General features: G+C 45.2%; 1 protein-coding gene across 1 annotated transcript in view; it reads left to right on the top strand.

Annotated features, from left to right (window-relative positions):
* The first annotated feature begins 640 nt into the window (after positions 1–640).
* ZNF318 (zinc finger protein 318) overlaps positions 641–18338 on the top strand; it is a 33263-nt gene continuing 15565 nt past the window's right edge. Inside the window, exons 1-3 of the mRNA XM_048843588.2 lie at positions 641–1094; positions 8146–8297; positions 16573–17200. Of these exons, the coding sequence (XP_048699545.2) occupies positions 774–1094; positions 8146–8297; positions 16573–17200 (1101 nt within the window). The 5' untranslated portion in view covers positions 641–773. The remainder of the gene's footprint in view (positions 1095–8145; positions 8298–16572; positions 17201–18338) is intronic.

Here is an 18338-nt window from a genome sequence, read left to right as displayed (position 1 = left end):
TAAGGTAGCCAGGAGCATTCCCAATCCCCAGCTAGCTTGGTTTGAACCCGTTAATCTCTTGGCCGCAGCGGTAGCTTTGGGCTCGGCATTCCACCGGTTAATTACATGCGTGTCAACATATTTGCTTCCAGCACATCTACATTTGGTGCGTCCCCGGTTCATGACACGTGCCTCTGTTCCTGTAGCACGACAGGGGGAGAGGGAGCCGGCCGCCTCCTCTCGACTGCTCGTTGCTGGCGAAGCCAGCGGTCTCCTCTCTGCACCGGGCGCTGGTCGCGGAGGGGCAGCTCTGCTTCTGTGCAGCTACAGGCCTCACCCCGCTCCGTCCCGACTTCGCTCCAAGGAGGGCCGCCTGCCCGCCAGCCCCGGAGCCCCCCGTCCCGGCCGCTTGGCACCCACAGCCGCACGCGAGGGGTTACAGCTCCCGCCCCCGGGCCGGCAGGGGGCGCTGCAGGGCAGGATGCCGCCAGAGAGGGGGCTGGCGCCAGTGCTGGGGGAGGCAGGGAAAAAGAGGCGCTGGCCCTAGCGGGAGGTGGGCGATTTTCGGCAGGGTCACCCGCGAAGCAGGGAGACGCTCCCGCCTGCCTTAGATCACGTGACCGGGGCTCTGCCGGCGCCATTTTGTTCGGGTGTCTGAGCGCGCCCCCTTCGTGACGGTGGTGGTGTCGGGGACGCGCACGCAAGGGGGCCCGCGGGCAGAGGAGGAGAACAGCGCCGGGAAACTGAACTGCGAGGCCTCCCGCCCGGCCCCTTGCACCACCACCGCCGCCGCCATGTACCGCTCCAGCAGCGGCCGCTCCGGTCCGCCGCCCTCCTCCCACCGCTCCAAGGAGAGCAGCTCGTCGGGGTCCCGCAGTTCCCGCTCGGGTACCTCGGGGTCCGGGCCGGGCCCAGGCCGCGGCCGCCCCCCCTCCTCAGCTTCGCCGCCTCCCCCGTCCCGCCGCCACCGTTCCCCGTCCGGCCACCGCGCAGCCTCCCGCCGCTCCCCGTCCCCGCACCGCAGCAAGAGGCTGCCCTCCCCGCCGGGGGGAGCGGGGCCCGGGAGGAGCCGGGCCCGACGCGGGGGCGAGCATGGAGACAGCAGCAGTAGCCGGGTAATTACCCCTCAGGACACCCTCGGCTAGGCCCCGGGTAATTAGCCGCTCCGCCCCCTCCCAAGGCTGGGCGATTGCCCTGCGGATCGGACAGTCTGTGGTGTCCTAGCGCTGCCTGCCTAGCGCTGTGTACTTGTCCCCGCTCCCACTGTACCCTTCCCTCTTACTGGGGTAAGGACACCCTGCTCTGTATGTTTCTCACCTGTCCCACCATGGAGGGACAGCCGCAGCCAGGAAACTACTCCTGAATGCCCCATCTCCCTCATCTGAATTCTCCCAAATAACCCCCGTGTGATTTCCCCTCAGTAATACTGATTGTCCTGCTCCCCTGAAGTCTTTCTGATTCTTCCATGAAATAATCCGTTCGGAATCTGACACCTCTTTCCACAGAACAATATTTTTCCTGACTGACAGAGTCCATGGGGATCAGTCCTGTGTTTTTAGAGAAGTGGACAGGATGGTCTAGTCAGTGAGTGGGGCACTGGAGTGGGTGTAGAGAACTGGCTCGGTTTCAGATTCTGTCACAGACCCACAGTGTGCCCATTCGTAAATCACGTAATTTCCTTGAGCCTCAGGTTCTCCATCTGTATGTAGAGTAAGGATAATCATTCTCACCTACTTTTGAGATCTACAAATTAAAAGCAGTTGATTTTATTTACTAGGGATCTTTCGCTTCTAATGTCTAATGATTTCTCCTTTCATCATTTATCCCCATCCCAAGTAATGCCCCTTTGATTTTTTCCCTTCAGGCTTTTATTCCTCTTCAGAGTTATAGCTGGCCAGAAACCTTAGCCATTTCAGCTAAGAATCAAAGATCAAACTATCTTTTAGCTAAGCAAAGGCTCCTATGGGTAAAATAGAATATTTAGCTAATGGGATTAGTTTGACCATTTAACAGAATCTTGTACTTATAGATCATTTATATGTGCAGAATGCAGAGAACTTTCTAAATCAAATGTCTAATAAACATTAAGTTTAAGTTCTTCCTGTTGATATAGAGAGCCAGTTAGTGGTTCATCAGATTCATTCTCTGAAAGTTGTTTAATATGTTTTTAAAACTTCTCATCTCAGCCTAAGCAAAATATTCAGATTTGTGCATGTAAAACCCTGTTTTTAAAATTCTATTTCTGATGTGAATATCTTTACTGTTTGGTACTGTGATTGTATAAGGAGTATTCTATATAGTAAATAGTAGATTATCTATGAATATGCTTTGCAGTAAGAAAGAGGTTTTTGTCTTGAACTGTAAGAGCTTCTCAATGTGGAGAATTATTCTGGAATAGCTATTCCTGATTAACTCCATGTGTGGATGCCCTTATTCAGGAATGAGTGCGTTTTTCCATATTAGCTTTATCCACTGGGTTTGACAGCAGTCCAGTGGATTAAAATAATTTAGAAAAAGGTACTCTTATTCCAAAATAAGAGCATCTGCACATGTAGTTAATCAGGAATACTTAATCCATTTTAAATTCATACCCTACCTTACTCCAGATTTTCTTGGGTAGACAAGCCCTTAGTTAATAATATACTTGCAGAAGAGATTCCCAAATGATTGTAGCCTAGCACCAGCTCTGCTAGTAAAGTTAATAATTGCTTTTATTATTCTGAGTGCTCTAAAATCCATATGCTTACTCAGTTTGTCTTTACACTTGCTATGTGTCTTGGGGGTGCTGGGTAGTGTTAATGCTCCAATTTTGGGGTCATTTGAATAAGGGGTTCATGAGGTAGAACTGATCGCAGTCACTCAGCATTTTTCTCAGCTTGGGCATAGCACCCACCTCCCCTTTGGAGAAGCAATACTGGGGAAAAAAAGTATTGACCTTAGATTTTTGGATCTAGAGATTGGCAAACTGCAGAACCAAAGAAACTGAAATGTGCATTTGCAGCTAGACTAGGGCTCTATTGAAGTAAGAGGGTTTCTAGGCAAGCTATTGCCGCAGTGACTGAGTGGCTCAAGACGATATGCTGTGGTCGCTGACCCAGAGCTACACCTGTGCACTGAGTGTGAGCCCTACACTTGATAGTTTTCATAGCATTGTGTACATTCCTTGTTCTCTACCTGCATTCTGCAGGGGCTCATTTTGGAAGTTTTGCCCTGAGACCAAAACTTCTGATTTAAAAATGATATTTTTTCAAAGTGCTCTAAAATTCACATGCATACGCTCATTTAAATTTAGGTGTGTTCTCAAGAAAATTAGCATTGATCAAACCGAGAAAAGATGAAAGACAGGATAATGTGCTCACACTCAAAGTTCCCATTGTTCAGGAAGCATGATCAAAGGAGAGCAAGTCACTGGGTCATTTGGTCAGGACTTTTTCCTAATACAGAGTCCCCCTAACATGAGCTGTTCATAAAGTTTTCAGATCCTTATAACCTGTTGGTGCAGACCAAGGAAATAAGGGGGGGTTATAGCATTGAGAGGGAATGTGGGGAGGTTGTTAGAGCAGTGTGGGAATGTGGAGATTGAGAGAGGGTGTTAGGAGGGAGATGGGAGAGAGGGGTTTGCGGCTGCAATGAGGAGAGGGTGGGTTATGGGGTGGGGAATAAATGGCAAAGGGAGAGGGGTTGGGAGGCTGAGAGGGAGCATTGGGATGAGTGGCAAGTGGAATTGGGGGATTAGCATGGTGGAGCAGTTTGAGCCATTCTTCCTATGTCCCTCTGCCCCAGTGTGTAAGCCAAGATCAGGGGGCCCTTCCCCTTGTGAGGGTAAACCCCTCTCCCTGCCCTGTTGTGAGCTGGGATCTGGGGTCTTTCTATTGGGGGTGTGGATCTGAGCCCCTCTCCCCTCTGTGAGCCTAAAGGTTGAGGGAGACAGTGAGAACACCTGCTGAGTTGAATGGAGCAGGTCACAAATCTCAGAGTGATTGTTTCAGGCTGTATTCATCTCCATTGGTTGTACTTATTCATTTGAGATGTTCTCAGCTGAATATGCTTCTTTATACTTCTCTAAGGCTATGTGTATGCTAGCACTTTTTTGGTAAAACTTTTGTTGGTCGGGTGTGAAAAAACACACTCCTGATCGACATAAGTTTCACCAACAAAAGCACTGGCATGGACAGTGCTATGTCGCTGGGAGATGTTCTCCCACCGACATAGCTACCGCCACTCGGGGGGTGGTTTGATTATGCTGACAGGATTGCTCTCTCCCATCAGTATAGAGTGGCTACACAGGAGACCTTACTGCAGTGCAGCTGTGCCGCTGTAATGTCTGTAGAGTAGACATAGCTTAAGATTCCCATGCTGTAGATGGCTTTGTAGATCTCCTTCCCCATACATTAGAACTAGATATGGGAAACTGCATCTCCAGTTTCCTGCCCCTTTCTGTGTCCAGCATTCCTGGCAGCCCACCACCTCCCTACAAGCTCTCCAAGCTTAGCAGGGGCATGGAGTGAAAAGGATGAGGTGGAGTGAGAAGGCTTTACATGATATAATTGGCGGGGGAGGGAGGTGGAGATGAACCTCAAAGCAGTGGGGGATATGTGAGTAATCAGAACAATGGGTGTAAGGGAGAGACTGTTGGAGGAGTTGGAGCTCTGTTGGAGCAATGGATGGGTCTCTTACACAGTTGAATGGAATATAGGCAGTTGCAGCAGTGAGAGAATGCGGGGTGTTGGAACAGTATATTGAAAAATGGGATGGAAAGCAGGAGTTCTGAGCTGTGCAATGGGGAATGTTAGGGGACTTCTCTGTTTTCCCCCAAACCCCCTACGTCCATGCCCCACATGTCTGTCCCAATTGACTCCATGCTTGTCCCTGCACTCTTCTTGCATCCTCGTCACAGCTCCTCAAACTGCAGGTCCTTTGCTGACCCTTTCTTTTCTGGGGGGAGGAAGGACCAAGCCTTTGTGGATAGGCAGAGAGAGGGGAGACCAAGACAAGACGCAGGGCAGTGAAGGGATTAACGTGCAGCCAGTGCATTCTGTGGCTGGAGGAATCATGGCTAAGGAGCCTGGGGCAATGGAGGGGGAGAGATGGGCTGTGGTACAAGGGGGTGCTGAGAAACTATTATTTTTAAAACTGAAGGCAATTAAATGCCCCAAAATATAAACACAATAGTTAAGGTTGCCCAGTGATGCCTCATGTCCTTCCAGAACAAGGGGAGTGGCTAAACTTAAAACTGAAAACCAGAAAATGAAGAGTTAAGGTAATGCAAACTTAAACATCTGGAAACCAGGAAATACTAAGTTAAGGTACATCTTATCCCCATTATGCATCTTTACTTCTGCCCTCTGAGCAATGTCCCCCCATGGCAGTAACATATACTTGCACTCTACCCTTCAGGTGCTACAGAACACTTTGGGACCAGAGCACATGAGCACTACAGGACAAAGTTCCAACACCTCTTTGTTAAGGCAAAACTCGGGTTTAGGACAGGTATAGCAATCGGGAGCTGTCTTCACCAGGCCTACCTTGAAACACTAAGTCTATTCCATACAACTCAACTCACCGCCCCGCCCCGGTTGCTAAATGTGGTCCCCCAACACCCTTGCCCTGAGGATTCTTTCTGACACATTGCCTTCGCTTACCCCTCGGTAAGCCCTGGAGAATGCTATCATCTATTCTACCAGACCATTGAGAATGCCCATGGGAAGAAGATGTCCTTGTGCATGTTTACTGACATCCTACAAAACTCATTGCAGAAATCAGGTGTGTTTCATCCTTCAAAGTATACAGCCACCTCTCATCATATCACAGTAACAGCTCTGTCACACTGCTCCAACAAAACCCTCCATCATTTAGTACAACTACACATAACGCAGTGAAGGCAATTGGAGTGCATGCAGATAAATGCTGGAATTCAAATCTGTGCTATGTAACAGAAACAGTGGCATATTCTCTTAGAACTTCCTTGTCTGCTTATTATGGCATCTCCCTGGCTGAACCATTCCCAGTGGGTGTTGCTAGCTAGCTCAGGGTCAGAGTCAAGGTAGTGTAGTGCAGGTGGCATATACCATAACTTTTTTATGTCCTGATTTTCTGATTTTTAGGTTTAGTCATCACTCCATCTTCTGGAATGCCTCACTTGGCAACCTTAACTCTGTGTTAATGAAGTTCTTGGGTATTTAGTGTTCTAGGGGGAAGTCTACAAAGATAGCTCACTCAGACCTTGCCTACCTAGATATACAGAGATATTTTTTTTTTTTTTAACTCTAGCACAACTGTCAAGTTGCAGTGGGGGAGGTTTAGGTTGAATATTAGGAAAAACTTTTTCACTAGGAGGGTGGTGAAACACTGGAATGGGTTACCTAGGGAGGTGGTGGAATCTCCTTCCTTAGAAGTTTTTAAGGTCAGGCTTGACAAAGCCCTGGCTGGGATGATTTAATTGGGGATTGGCCCTGCTTTGAGCAGGGGGTTGGACTAGATGACCTCCTGAGGTCCCTTCCAACCCTGATATTCTATGATTCTAGTGGTAACAATGTGGGTAATGCTAATGTACATGAAGCGGTTGTGGCCGTTGGCACTTTTAACACTGTGGTGTTTATAGCTGCTGTAAGTACGTTAGACAACAAGGAAGGTGTTGAAAATGCCAGTAGATAAAGAAGCTTTGTTTTTACTAAGGTTCACATTGGTACTGCTCTGATAGAGTTGCACTAGCAACGTGTGGAAATTTCTGCTGAGAAACCCCAGTGCAGGTGCTGCTCAGTCCTGGAGATAGGAAGGTGATTGTGCCCTTCAACAACAATCCTTCAGCCATTCAATTTGTTGATGGGCTTTGGAAGATCTTCCTGCCCACTCTTCAGGTAGAATAGCAATTGCAATCCAGGGCTTTGTTTTGAACATGGTCTTCAGGGCTCCATCAAATAATAGGTGGCTTGTTGAGGAGCTGGAAATAGTATTGTTTCTTACAAAACAACACAGAATGGGTACAGTGTGTTTGATAAAAAGAAATGTGTGCTGTACTTCTTACTCCAGACTAGTGCATCTTCCTTCCCTTACAGAAGTAATGTGTTTGGGGAGACATTACAGCTTCTCATCTCTAACCCATCACCAGTGTTCAGTATCTTGAACTGGCCAGCTCATGAAGATTAACCGTCCTATGTAATAGCGGAGCTCCTTCATGTAGAGCAGTGGTTACCTTTCCAGAGAACTGTACCCATTTCATGAGTCTGATTTCAGCTCCGGGCAGCAGAGCTCAGGCTTCAGTTTGAGCCGTGGGCAGTGGGGCTTGGGCTTCTGCATGTATCTTAGCTTTGGGGGCCCCTGCTTGCCACCTGCTAATGCCGGCCCAGCACTTGTGACTCTCTAAACTCATCCTGTGACACCCCCCCCACCCCTGCCCCGGGGTTCCCACCCCCAGGTTGAGAAACTTTGTTATAGTATATAGAGCAGTGTAAACATGTCATTGTCTGTATGAAAATTTTAGTTTGTACTGACTTCACTAGTGCTTTTTATGTAGTCTGCTGTAAAACTAGGCAAATATCTAGATGAGTTGATGTACCTCCAGGGGAATGCGTACCCCTGGTTGAGAACTACTGATGTAGAGCATTCATTTACTACTGAGTCAAGTAGCAGAGCCCCTTCTGGAACACTTTCCAGTTTTGATAATGGGCTTTGTCACTGTCATTGACCCAGGCTCTCGTTAAGCCAAGAGGACCTGCCCAGTAAGTGTATCTGCTATAGGTGCACAAAAATTCCTTGGCACTGCAGGGTATGCAATTCATACAGTTGGCTGTCCCCAACCAAGAGGAGAGCACAACAGCAGCTTTGGAATTTCTTGAACAACTTCTTTTTCCTCTTCTTCCTCTCTGTTGTTCTACCTCCAGAAGTGCAGTTCTTCAAAGGTATTTTCAAATTTAAAAGTTCCTGTGGAGCTAGTGTAAATACAGAGTGACTGTTAGTTGCATGTAGGATTAGAAGTAACTACACTCAGTCCCTTTCTTTTTTTTAAGTTGCATAGTAATTTATATAAATGGAGAAGATGTACAATTAATTTATTTCTTACGATCCCTGCCCCCAAGTCTAATATGATGAGGTGGACAGACTCAGATGCCTGTCTTGTGGTTGAGGGGACAGTCCTGTGCTGGGCTTTCATTCTCTCTTCAATTACAGAGACGTTCTCCGAGCCTCCGTTCTGAGTCTTCACTGGAGCAGAGTTTGCGGATCACTGTTGGTAATGACCGGTATTGCATTGACACACCAGAGCGAAGGAGGCTGCCTGAACGACTGGGCTCACCAGTTGATAACCTCAGTGACATGGACAGGTATGGTTCTCTGCAGACTGGGATCCCATAGAGTGAGACTAAGGCTTAGCTCCCCAGGTTCTTTAAGCAATTTTTTTGGAATGCCCTACTTGCTTGAGCCATAGAAAAGCCCAGATAACAGCCCTAGAGTGAAATGGGTGTTCTAGCTGGGAAAAAGCCGTTGCAGTGGCTGGAAGCTGTGTGGAGTGCGCATCAAGATGTAAAAGCAGCCTTTGGGAATTGAGCAAGAGGCCGTGCTTTGTTGCTAGGACATTGAGAAGGAGAGTGTCTCACACAGGACAAAAATTCAGTGAAGTGCTAGGATTTCAAAAGCCCCAGTGATGGGACTTGGAGACAAGTACACCTAGTTAAGAGATTTACTGGAAGTGATAGATAGTACTGTGAGGAGCATGGTATAAATATAGACAGACATCTATATTTTAAAAGTGTCTATTACAGAAAAGCAGGTGAAACTGGGCAGAGGAAATAAAGAACTAATACTCAAAGCTTGAATCGTCTTTTCCCCACTGAAATTGTTATCTGCTTTGACATAGGAACACAGTAGTCAGAGATGGAAAAGACTTTACATAGTCTGTGTCCCTCATAATCATCATCACTGTAGCCACTTGTGTCTTCAGGTGAGGGGTTAAGCAGCAGGTGCAGAGGAGGCACTGAAACATCCTCTTTTCATGCAAATACCCCAACAGTAGTAGCACAAAGGAGGGGAACTGAGCAGAATTCTTTCATTATGTTTCCTGTCTCTAGAAGTATATCAGCTCTTTAAAGTTGTTATGTTCCAGCAGGTGCGGTAATTAAAATTAGGGTTTAGTTGGTAATACTATCACTTTTAAGCCTTCTGCTCAATTCTCTTGTAATCAGTGTTTCATCTGTAAATCCCCTTTGCAGGGTACTAGTTTTCCAGCCAGAACTGGTGCACATACACAGGGGATAGCAGCATGTACTGGAGGTGGAGGGAAATGATACAAAAGAGAAATGTGAGCATAGCCACAACTTTAAGGCTTGTCCTTATTTGCCTGTTGGGGCTTCCCCACTGCTTTCTTTTCTCCAGTAGGTGTATATATATCATGTTTTGTGGTCATGCTTTAGGGTTAGAAGTGGCCTAGTTTATTTTAATGTGAAAGTGAAAATGCTCTGCTGGGAGGGACATTACCTCCCTCAGACAAATTAACAGCTTTCACTTAGACTCCCTGATAAAGCTTTGTTATTCGTTTGAAATGGTAAAAGAAGTAGTGAGGAACATGGGGCTAAAAAAGGATGAAAAGCAACAGCTAAACCAGACTAAGATAAGAAGGAGAAAGGGAGATAATATAAACTTACATTCTTATTTGAATGCTTTCCCATATCTATCCACTGTTGGCATATATGCACCTCATGTACTCCAGTTCAAATTCTTTTGGTCAGCAGTCTCTGGGCTGCATCTGTGCCCTGAGTGTCCTCATGCCTCCCACATCCCACCTGAGGGCATAAAGGGCACAGTGACCCCAGCTGTATCTTAGATATCCTCCCCCCAGCTACAAGTCAGAGTCAGAACTTGTAGTGTCCAAATTTCTTGGTTACTGAGTGGTCTATGCATTGAATTGTACATAGTTTGGTACTTAATAGTTAGTTACTTGAGTTAGCTTTAGAGTTTTTGATGGATTTCTTCCTTCAAAAGGAGAAAGTAAAGTCAGTAAAGGATACCATTATCCAAGACATATTCATTAAGTGGGGTCATCCATAGACCTCTTTGCCACTAACGAGAACAAGAAGTGCCACAAGATCTGCTCCAGAGATGGGCATAGTCAGAGTCTGATGCATTCCTGATCCCCTGGCCCTCGGACGTAATTAATGTTTACTCTGATATTTTATTGATCCCAAGAACTTCAGAGAAACTCAGGCAGGACTCTCACATTGATCATGATGGCATCAGCATGGCTGAGGCAGCTCTGGCTCTCAGACATGATGAATCTCTCCATTCAACCTCCAGTCCATTTGAGCCTGATGTGATATCCCAAAGATGAGGATAGATTCTTCATCCAGATCCACCTTCTGGCACCTCACAGCCTGAATGCTGTCTGGTTAACATCCGTGGAAAGGACCTGTATCTCTTAAGTACAAAACATCCTTATCCATAGTAGAAAGGACTCTGACACTTACTTACACAGCCAAGTGGCAAAGATTCACTGTACGCTCAGCAGCATCAGTTGACTCCATTTAGCACCTGCCATACTGGAATACCTTCTGTGCTTAACTCAAATAGCCCAGAGTTCTTTCTCTTAGGGGCCACCTGGCAGCCATCTCAGCTTTCCACCATCCAATTCAGGGATATTCCATATTTTTACATCCTTCAGTATCAAGGTTCCTGAAAGACCCTATGGAATTATATCTTCTAGTCTGAAAGCTTCCCCCTTGTTGGGATCTCAACATTATAATGATAGGTTTAAAGGGTCCACCCTTTGAGCATTCTGCCTACAAGTTCCCTGTTTTTTCATAAAGATAGTAATTTTGAGACTTCACCCAAAATTCTTGCCCAAGTACTCTGTAAATTCCATGTCAGCCACATAATACATCTGCCTGTTTTCTTTTCAGAGCCACATTCGAGCAAAGGGAAGACTAAACGTTACACCCTAGATGTTTGTAGGGCACTTTCCTATTGGAACAGGACTCAGAGCTGTGAAATAACCTGAGGAGGAGTGGGTGGGAAGAGGCGGAGGAAAGAAAGCCAGGGCTGTTGGACCCCACTCCCTGGGGATGAGATGCCCTGGGTGTCTTCCCCCCCATTCCCAGTGGGGAAGGGGGAGGCGAGAAGCCCTGGGTGGCTTCCCCTGGGGAGGCGAGGGGCAGGGGCAACACACCTGGTGAGGACACACACCACTGACCCAAGGAGGGTAGTGTGGATATGCACCACTGCAGTAATTCCTGCGGTGGCTGTAAGTCGACCTAATATAGGTCTACTTAAGTTTCTAGAGTAGACATGCCCTAAATTGTTTTTGGAATCCCCTACCCCCAGATTATTTGTAGTTTAGGGAGATAGAGTAAAAGGTCAGACCATATCCACACACAGACTCTTAATGCTGGATTTCTACAATCATTAAGTTGTGCTATGAAGTAACCAACTTAGATCTGCCATTGAGTGTTACAGCACATTCCACCAGAGCTCAGGCAGTTTCTTTAGCTTCTTTGAGAAATGTTCAGTACAAGAGATACATAGGGGAGCTACCTGGGGTTCACCATTACTTTGTGGTAGAAGCATCAAGATCTGATCCCCATTTCGGTAGGGCTGTTTTATAATCATTGTTTACGTAGGCTCCTAGCGCCCACCTACTGTGATCTAGGTCAGGGGTTCTCAACCTTTCTCTTTCTGAGCCCCCACCCCCCCCACTGTAAAAGCTCTGTGGCCCACCTGTGCCACAACAACTGTTTTCTGCATATAAAAGTTGTTAGGGAGTAGCAAGCCGGGCAATTGCCTGGGGCCCCACGCCAGAGGGGCCCCCATGAAGCTAAGTTGCTCAGGCTTCTGCTTCAGCCCTGGGTGGTGGAGCTCAGGGCCCTGGGCTTCAGTCCTGGGTGGCAGGGCTTAGGCTTTCTGCCCTGGGCCCCAGCAAGTTTAACACTGATCCTGCCTGGTGGACCCCCCCTGAAACCTGCTCACAGCCCCCCAGGGGGCCCTGGACCCTTGGTTGAGAACCACTGATCTAGGTCTCTGCTAGTGAGTCACCAACAGTGGAATATATATGGATAAACACTCGAACATAAGAATAACCATACTGGGTCAGACCAATGGTCCATCTAGCCCAATAGTTGTTGGTTGGTGCCAAGTGCTTCAGAGGGAATTAACAGAACAGGGTAGTTATCGAATGATCCATCCCCTGTTGTCCAGTCCTAGCTTCTGGTGTCTCAGAAGCATGGGGTTATGTCCCTGACCGTCTTGGCTAATAAACACAGATGAACCTATCTAATTCTTTTTTGAAACCAGTTATACTTTCGGCCATCACAACATTGCCTAGTAACGAGTTCCACAGGTTGACTGTGCATTGTGTAAAGAAGTACTTCCTTATGATTGTTTTAAAGGTGTTGCCTATTAATTTCATTGCATGACCCTTGGTTTTTGTGGTTTATGAAGGGGTAAATAACACGTACTCACTTTTGTCACACCATTCATGATATTATAGACCAGTATAATATCCCCGTTAGTTGTCTCTTTCCTAAGATGAACAGTCCCATTCTTTTTAATTGTTTCTCATATGGAAGCTGTTCCATACCCCTAGTCATTGTTGCCCTTCTCTGGACTTTTTCCAATTCTAATATACTTTTTTGAGATGGGGTGACCAGAATTCCATACAGTACTCGTAGTATGAGCATACTGTAGATTTATATTGTGGCATTAAGATATTTTCGGTCTTATTATCTATCGCTTTCCTAATGGTTCCTAACATTCTGTTAGCTTTTTTTTGACTACCATTGCACATTGAGCAGATGTTCTTGGAGAACTGTCCACAATGACTCCAAGATCTCTTTCATGAATGATAACATCTAATTTCAACTCCATCACTTTGTTTGTATGGTTGAGATTGTTTTCCAGCGTGCATTACTTCGCATTTATCAACATTGAATTTCATCTGCAATTTTGGTTGCTAAGTCATCCAGTTTTTTGAGATTCCTTTGTAACTTTTCACATTCAGCTTTGAATTTAACTATCTTGAGTAGTTTTGTATCATTGACAGATTTTTCCATATAAGTGTGAACCCCTTTTCCAGATCATCTATGAATATGTTGAACAGCACAGGTCCCAAGGGGGCATTGCTATTTACCTATCTCCACTGTGAAAACTGACCATTTATTTCTGCCCTTTGTTTCCTATCTTTAAGCCAGTTACCACCAGTCCACGAGAAGAGCTTTCCTTTTATCCCATGACTGCTTGCTTTGCTTAAGAATCTTTGGTGAGGAACCATATCAAAGGCAAAGAAACTGTTACTTACCTTACAGTAGCTGTGGCTGTTTAAGATGCACTGTCCACAAATATTCCATGATCCATCCTCCTCCTCACTACTGGGGAATCCTGTAATCCCTGGATTCTTTATTGGTGAAGGAACAGAGGTGCGGTTGGGGTTGCCTCACCCTCTATGCTCTCAGGATGGGAGGCTTGCGGACACTCAGGGCACAGGTGCAGTCCCAATGGAAACTGCTGGCCAAGTGTGTGGGATGCAGGCACACCCACAATGGAATGTATATTGACAGCATGTTTTGAAGAACCAGAGTTACTGTAGGATAAGCAATCGTTTCATATATCCCCAGCCCTGTACACAGGTGTGTTATATCCTTTGCTCTCCAGTGTGGCTGTCTTCTAAATCCATGTTTCTTTGCTGTCCAGAGTGTATTTTTGGTGCCTTTGCTAATTACGCCGATGACACAATTTCAACTCCATCCCCTCTGAGATATCATTAAATGTTCCCCTTAAGTTGGCTGCTATAATCAGAGTTCATAAGGATTGTTGATTGCTACTTGGCTAGTGAGAGTGACATAGTTAATTGCAGAAAAAAATCAGCTGAAGGTATTTTGTAACGTGAATCAGTTACTCTCCATGACATTTTCATGCATTTTTTCTGGGTGTAGTGAGATCTCAGGAATAGGAGGGGGTGGTACTGAAAAGGTGTTTCCTGAAAGTGAAGAATAAGTTAGTCAGCTGTGCCCTGTAGTGGTGAAAGTACCAGCTTTTATATGTGTGCAAGTTATTTTCAGTTACTGTGGTATAAATATTTTGGTGCTTATTTTGTGTACGTTGCCAGAAGCCAAAGCTAGAAACGTGATCATATAGTCAACTTGGGTGCGTTCTACTTTAGGATACAGTAGAACCTTGTTAATTCCTACTTCCACCTTAACTCTGATCCAAAGACCGTGCTAATTAACTTTTTCAGTATATATCCATCACTAAATTTGTATGTCTCTGACTTGGGGGGGAGGGATAGCTCAGTGGTTTGAGCATTGGCCTGTTAAACCCAGGGTTGTGAGTTCAATCCTTGAGGGGCCCATTTGGGGCAAAAATTGGGGATTGGTCCTGCTTTGAGGAGGGGGTTGGACTAGATGACCTCCTGAGGTCCCTTCCAACCCTGATATTCTATGATTCTGTGTAAAGCATCCAATCAGTGACCTATGAAGTGTGTTGAGAATTGTCTTGTGGCTCAGAGTTGAATTACTGGCATGAGGAAGATGAATTTTCACATATCAGTGTTGTTATTAACAATGTATAAACTGTAAGAGGAATAGAATACTTATGCAGACTACCTTATCTAATAATTTCCAGTCATTTTAATGCTTAGGATTTTTAATGGTAATGATTTGTTTGATATCTTTAGAGATGGGAATATATTTACTGTAATTCTGATTCTTTGAAGGTGTCTTTTTGGCAAGAATCACATGCATTCACCTATCACATCTCCGATTTCTGGAATTTTTTGAACAGGAGATGATATGCTTGGGGTTTCGTCCTCTAGACAATCATCTGTCCATTGTCCATCCCTTATGTGGCATGTTGATTACTTGAGGGAGGTTTTTCCCTATTCTTTTTGTTTTATTAGAGGCTTACAGGGCACTTTTGTTTCCTGCTGTTGAAAGGAACTAGCTAGAATGTTTGGGTACCTGAAGTTGAACCATGCTCAGTATGACAGACCCCTCAAGCTACCCTACATGCGCTTCAGAGGGTCAAAAGTATTGAGAGATGGGAATTTCCCATGACTCCAGTGCATGTAATGTATGAGAATCCTGCAAGATGAATTCTTCAGAGAAGCAAAATTACAGGGCAAGTAAATTCCCAAATAAGTTAGTTGCCTTTTAATATTTCTATTTAAAAACTACCCAATACATGAGACTTTTAGAGCTACCTCTCCTGAAAGTTTGAACTGTTAAGTCTTTTATAGGAGAGGGATCCAAAGCAGTTAGACACCAGCCCTAAATTTCTCTAAGGGGTCACATGTCAGACTTGCATAAAAAAAGTACTCTAGAACTTAGCCTAACATCTGTATTTGTTTCCATGCTCAATGAGGATTTAAATAACACTTAATTGAAACCTGAACAAAACCTTAATGCCACTGAAGAAATAGTTGCTACTGACCCATCCATATTAGAGAAGACTACTCTCACATGCAGCTCTTGGGAGGAGGTTCTGGATTCCCCAGACTCTTGTTCCAGTTTCATTTTGCTTCCAGCGTTCTTGCCAAAATATCATAATTTTACTGTTTCAAATACTGATCTATATAGTAAGCTGTAATTAGCAGTGTTTTACAAGAAGTCCAGTACAGGCATCAGTTTTATGTACTGTGAAAATGTTCCATCTTCCCAGTAAGAAGAAAATGGGGAAATCAGGGGAAAGCTTAATAGGTACTTACTAGATGGAAGAGATAGAGATACATCCAGCAGCTGCCAGTTGCAAAATGGCCACTTCAGGACTGCAGCTGCTTGGCTCTGTTAAAGGCCGATCCCAGAAAGGCATACTGGGGGAAAAACATTCTTAAAGTCCTCCCTTTAAACATCTTCCGTGCACTGGGGAGTGTTAGTAGGGAGCAGTCACCAAAGAAGGTGCTGATTTGGTGTTGTACTAACTATCAACATATCATATAATATATACTCTTCCCATCTAAACTGAGGCTAGCACAAAGGAGTGATTTTCTTACATGTACAGACTTCACTGCTTTGGTGTCCTCTTGAAGTTTGAAGAGGTTCCAAAGCATCTTTTCTGGTACACTAGAAATGTGTTCACTGATAACCCATGTACAAAATCTGTCTAGAATTCATGGCTCAGATCCTCAGCTAGTGTAAATCTGCATAGCTGATTTTAAAGCACTTGAAGATCTGGCCACATGTGCAATGCAAAGCTAAATTATCCTGAATAATTCCTATGTAACACAATCAGAGTACCTAGTAGAGGGTGGGAGAAGTCTTTTGTGGCCTGAAACTTAGTAGTAATGAAATTTAGAAAACATGTATGTAGCCTTTTTCCTTCACAAAACCAAAGCTATCCTTTTGATCGGTTTCCTATATTAAATCTTGGCTGTCCTTCTGCAATTTGTGTTTGGACTTCTGTATTTGAGAGTGATCCCAGAGGAGGGGGATGAAGTATCATATGTATATAATACTGGTGGTCCTCTTCCCTGCTTCTGAGGTGCTGCTTTTCACTTATGCCATGAGTTCATATTGTTTTCAAATGGCAGCGTTGAAGTCTTGCTACTGTAGAGTAAGAGACTGAAAAACTTTTCCTCTAACTCACTGACCTAGGTTTAACTCCATGTGCCTCTCTTACCAGGGATGACATGGCTGATGGTCCAATATTTACCAGAGGCCTCCCATGCCCTCGAGGCCTTGAACGCTATCCCTCTCATGAAGATCCGTCTTCCAGTCCCTACATAATGAGGCATGATGAGGACTACCGCAACAGAGATGTATTCCTTCACCGATCAGACTACAGTCCACACTATGGTCATCGTGAAGAACTGTCAAGGGGACCTGACAGGGATAGTGATAAACTCAGGAAATCCTCCTACCCAGCAAGGCCAGAGGAGAGAGGGCGAGAAGCGAAGCGCCCTCGGTACGACAAGGATGAGAAGATGCATGGCATGAGTGGTGATCATCATGGTTTCACACTGGGAACACGAAATTATCGCAGACGGAGCCGTGGCCGAAGCCAAAGCCCATCCTATCTGGGTGAAGAGTTCCGGGAGCTTGACCGTGCCAGGAGGAAAAGAGAAGAGGAAGAACGGAGCAGAAACTTGAACCATGATCTGTCTGGTAGTGGATACATGATCCCTGGCTTAACTAGCACACTGCAGTCTTCTGAGACTCGGTACTTATACAGACCTGATGAAGCGCCATCTATGCCCAAAAAATCTATCCTGAAGAAACGAGTGGAGGTGGAAATGGAGTCCCCAATGCAGGTTTGGCCCTTAACTATTCCTCTACTTCTCAGAACAGTCCATTTGCACTCCACTGCATTAATTTGATCTTCAGTCTCTTGCCTTTTCCTTTCTCTGACAGACTGAATTAAGGATACTTGTTCTGTCGTATTGGTGCGTCTCTTGCAGGTTGTCCTCCCTGTCTTGGAGTTTGATCCAGCACAGTTAATTACAGAAGCTGCAATTGCTCTCTGTACCTCTGTAACCACTTGTGGCCACTTCCCCTAGTTTCTTATGTCTCAGGGCATCAGATCTGTGTGTCCTCCCTTTAAACATCTTCATTTATGTGCAGAATGGAATTCTACCAAGGATTTTCCAGAGAAGCGATAGCTATGGGGGGAAATCTTGTGCTTTAGTGCCATCTAGTGGGGTCACTGTCATTGTCTGCATAGGTCCAGAATTAAGATATACTCCCTTCCCCACCCCTTAAACACGCACACATGAGCTGAAATTCTAAAGAAAGTCCCCACAGTTAAATAAGTGTTAAGTCCGGAGATGTGAAAGGTCAAGTAGCAGCAACATTAACTCAGCCAAGATGCACATATTCTATATTTTATGGTACAGATATATATGTAATAACTTAAACAAATATACTAAACCTGTATATTTAGAGAGGAAAAGGAGGAATAAAAGATGTTACATGTATTTAATGTGACCAGGTTAACGTGTCGGAACCTGAATCTTTGCATTGCCTATTTTTTGTGTGTGTTAAATTTTGCGTTATGTTAAAGCTATGATAGCTGGGTTTGAGTGAATGGGTGTACAATCAGGAATAAATGGTGCATTAGCATCTAGGTTAGAGGGTGGAATTTTGCAGATATTCAGCAGTTCATGGTAGCTCCATACGATAGTTAGGGCAGTTAATGAAGACTCTTGTATGCAAGTAGAATTTAGGGAGGCAGAATGAAATACCCTGGCTGCAATTTAGTCAGGGCACTGGGATCAGCGCCAAGTTTTACAGAAAGTGCTACAGTATCTTTAGTAACACAGGCAGTCAGTATGTTAATTGAGTGGCACCTCCAGCTACAGTGCCCCCTAGAACTCTTCGTGTCAAAATGTTAGATTGGAAATGGCTTAGCGGAGTGTTAGATTAGAAATGGATCAGTGAAGAGAGCCACCT

Source organism: Caretta caretta, chromosome 3 (assembly GCF_965140235.1).
Source record: "Caretta caretta isolate rCarCar2 chromosome 3, rCarCar1.hap1, whole genome shotgun sequence".
NCBI classification, from domain to species: Eukaryota; Metazoa; Chordata; order Testudines; family Cheloniidae; genus Caretta; species Caretta caretta.
This window is presented reverse-complemented; position numbering and strand designations above follow the sequence as displayed.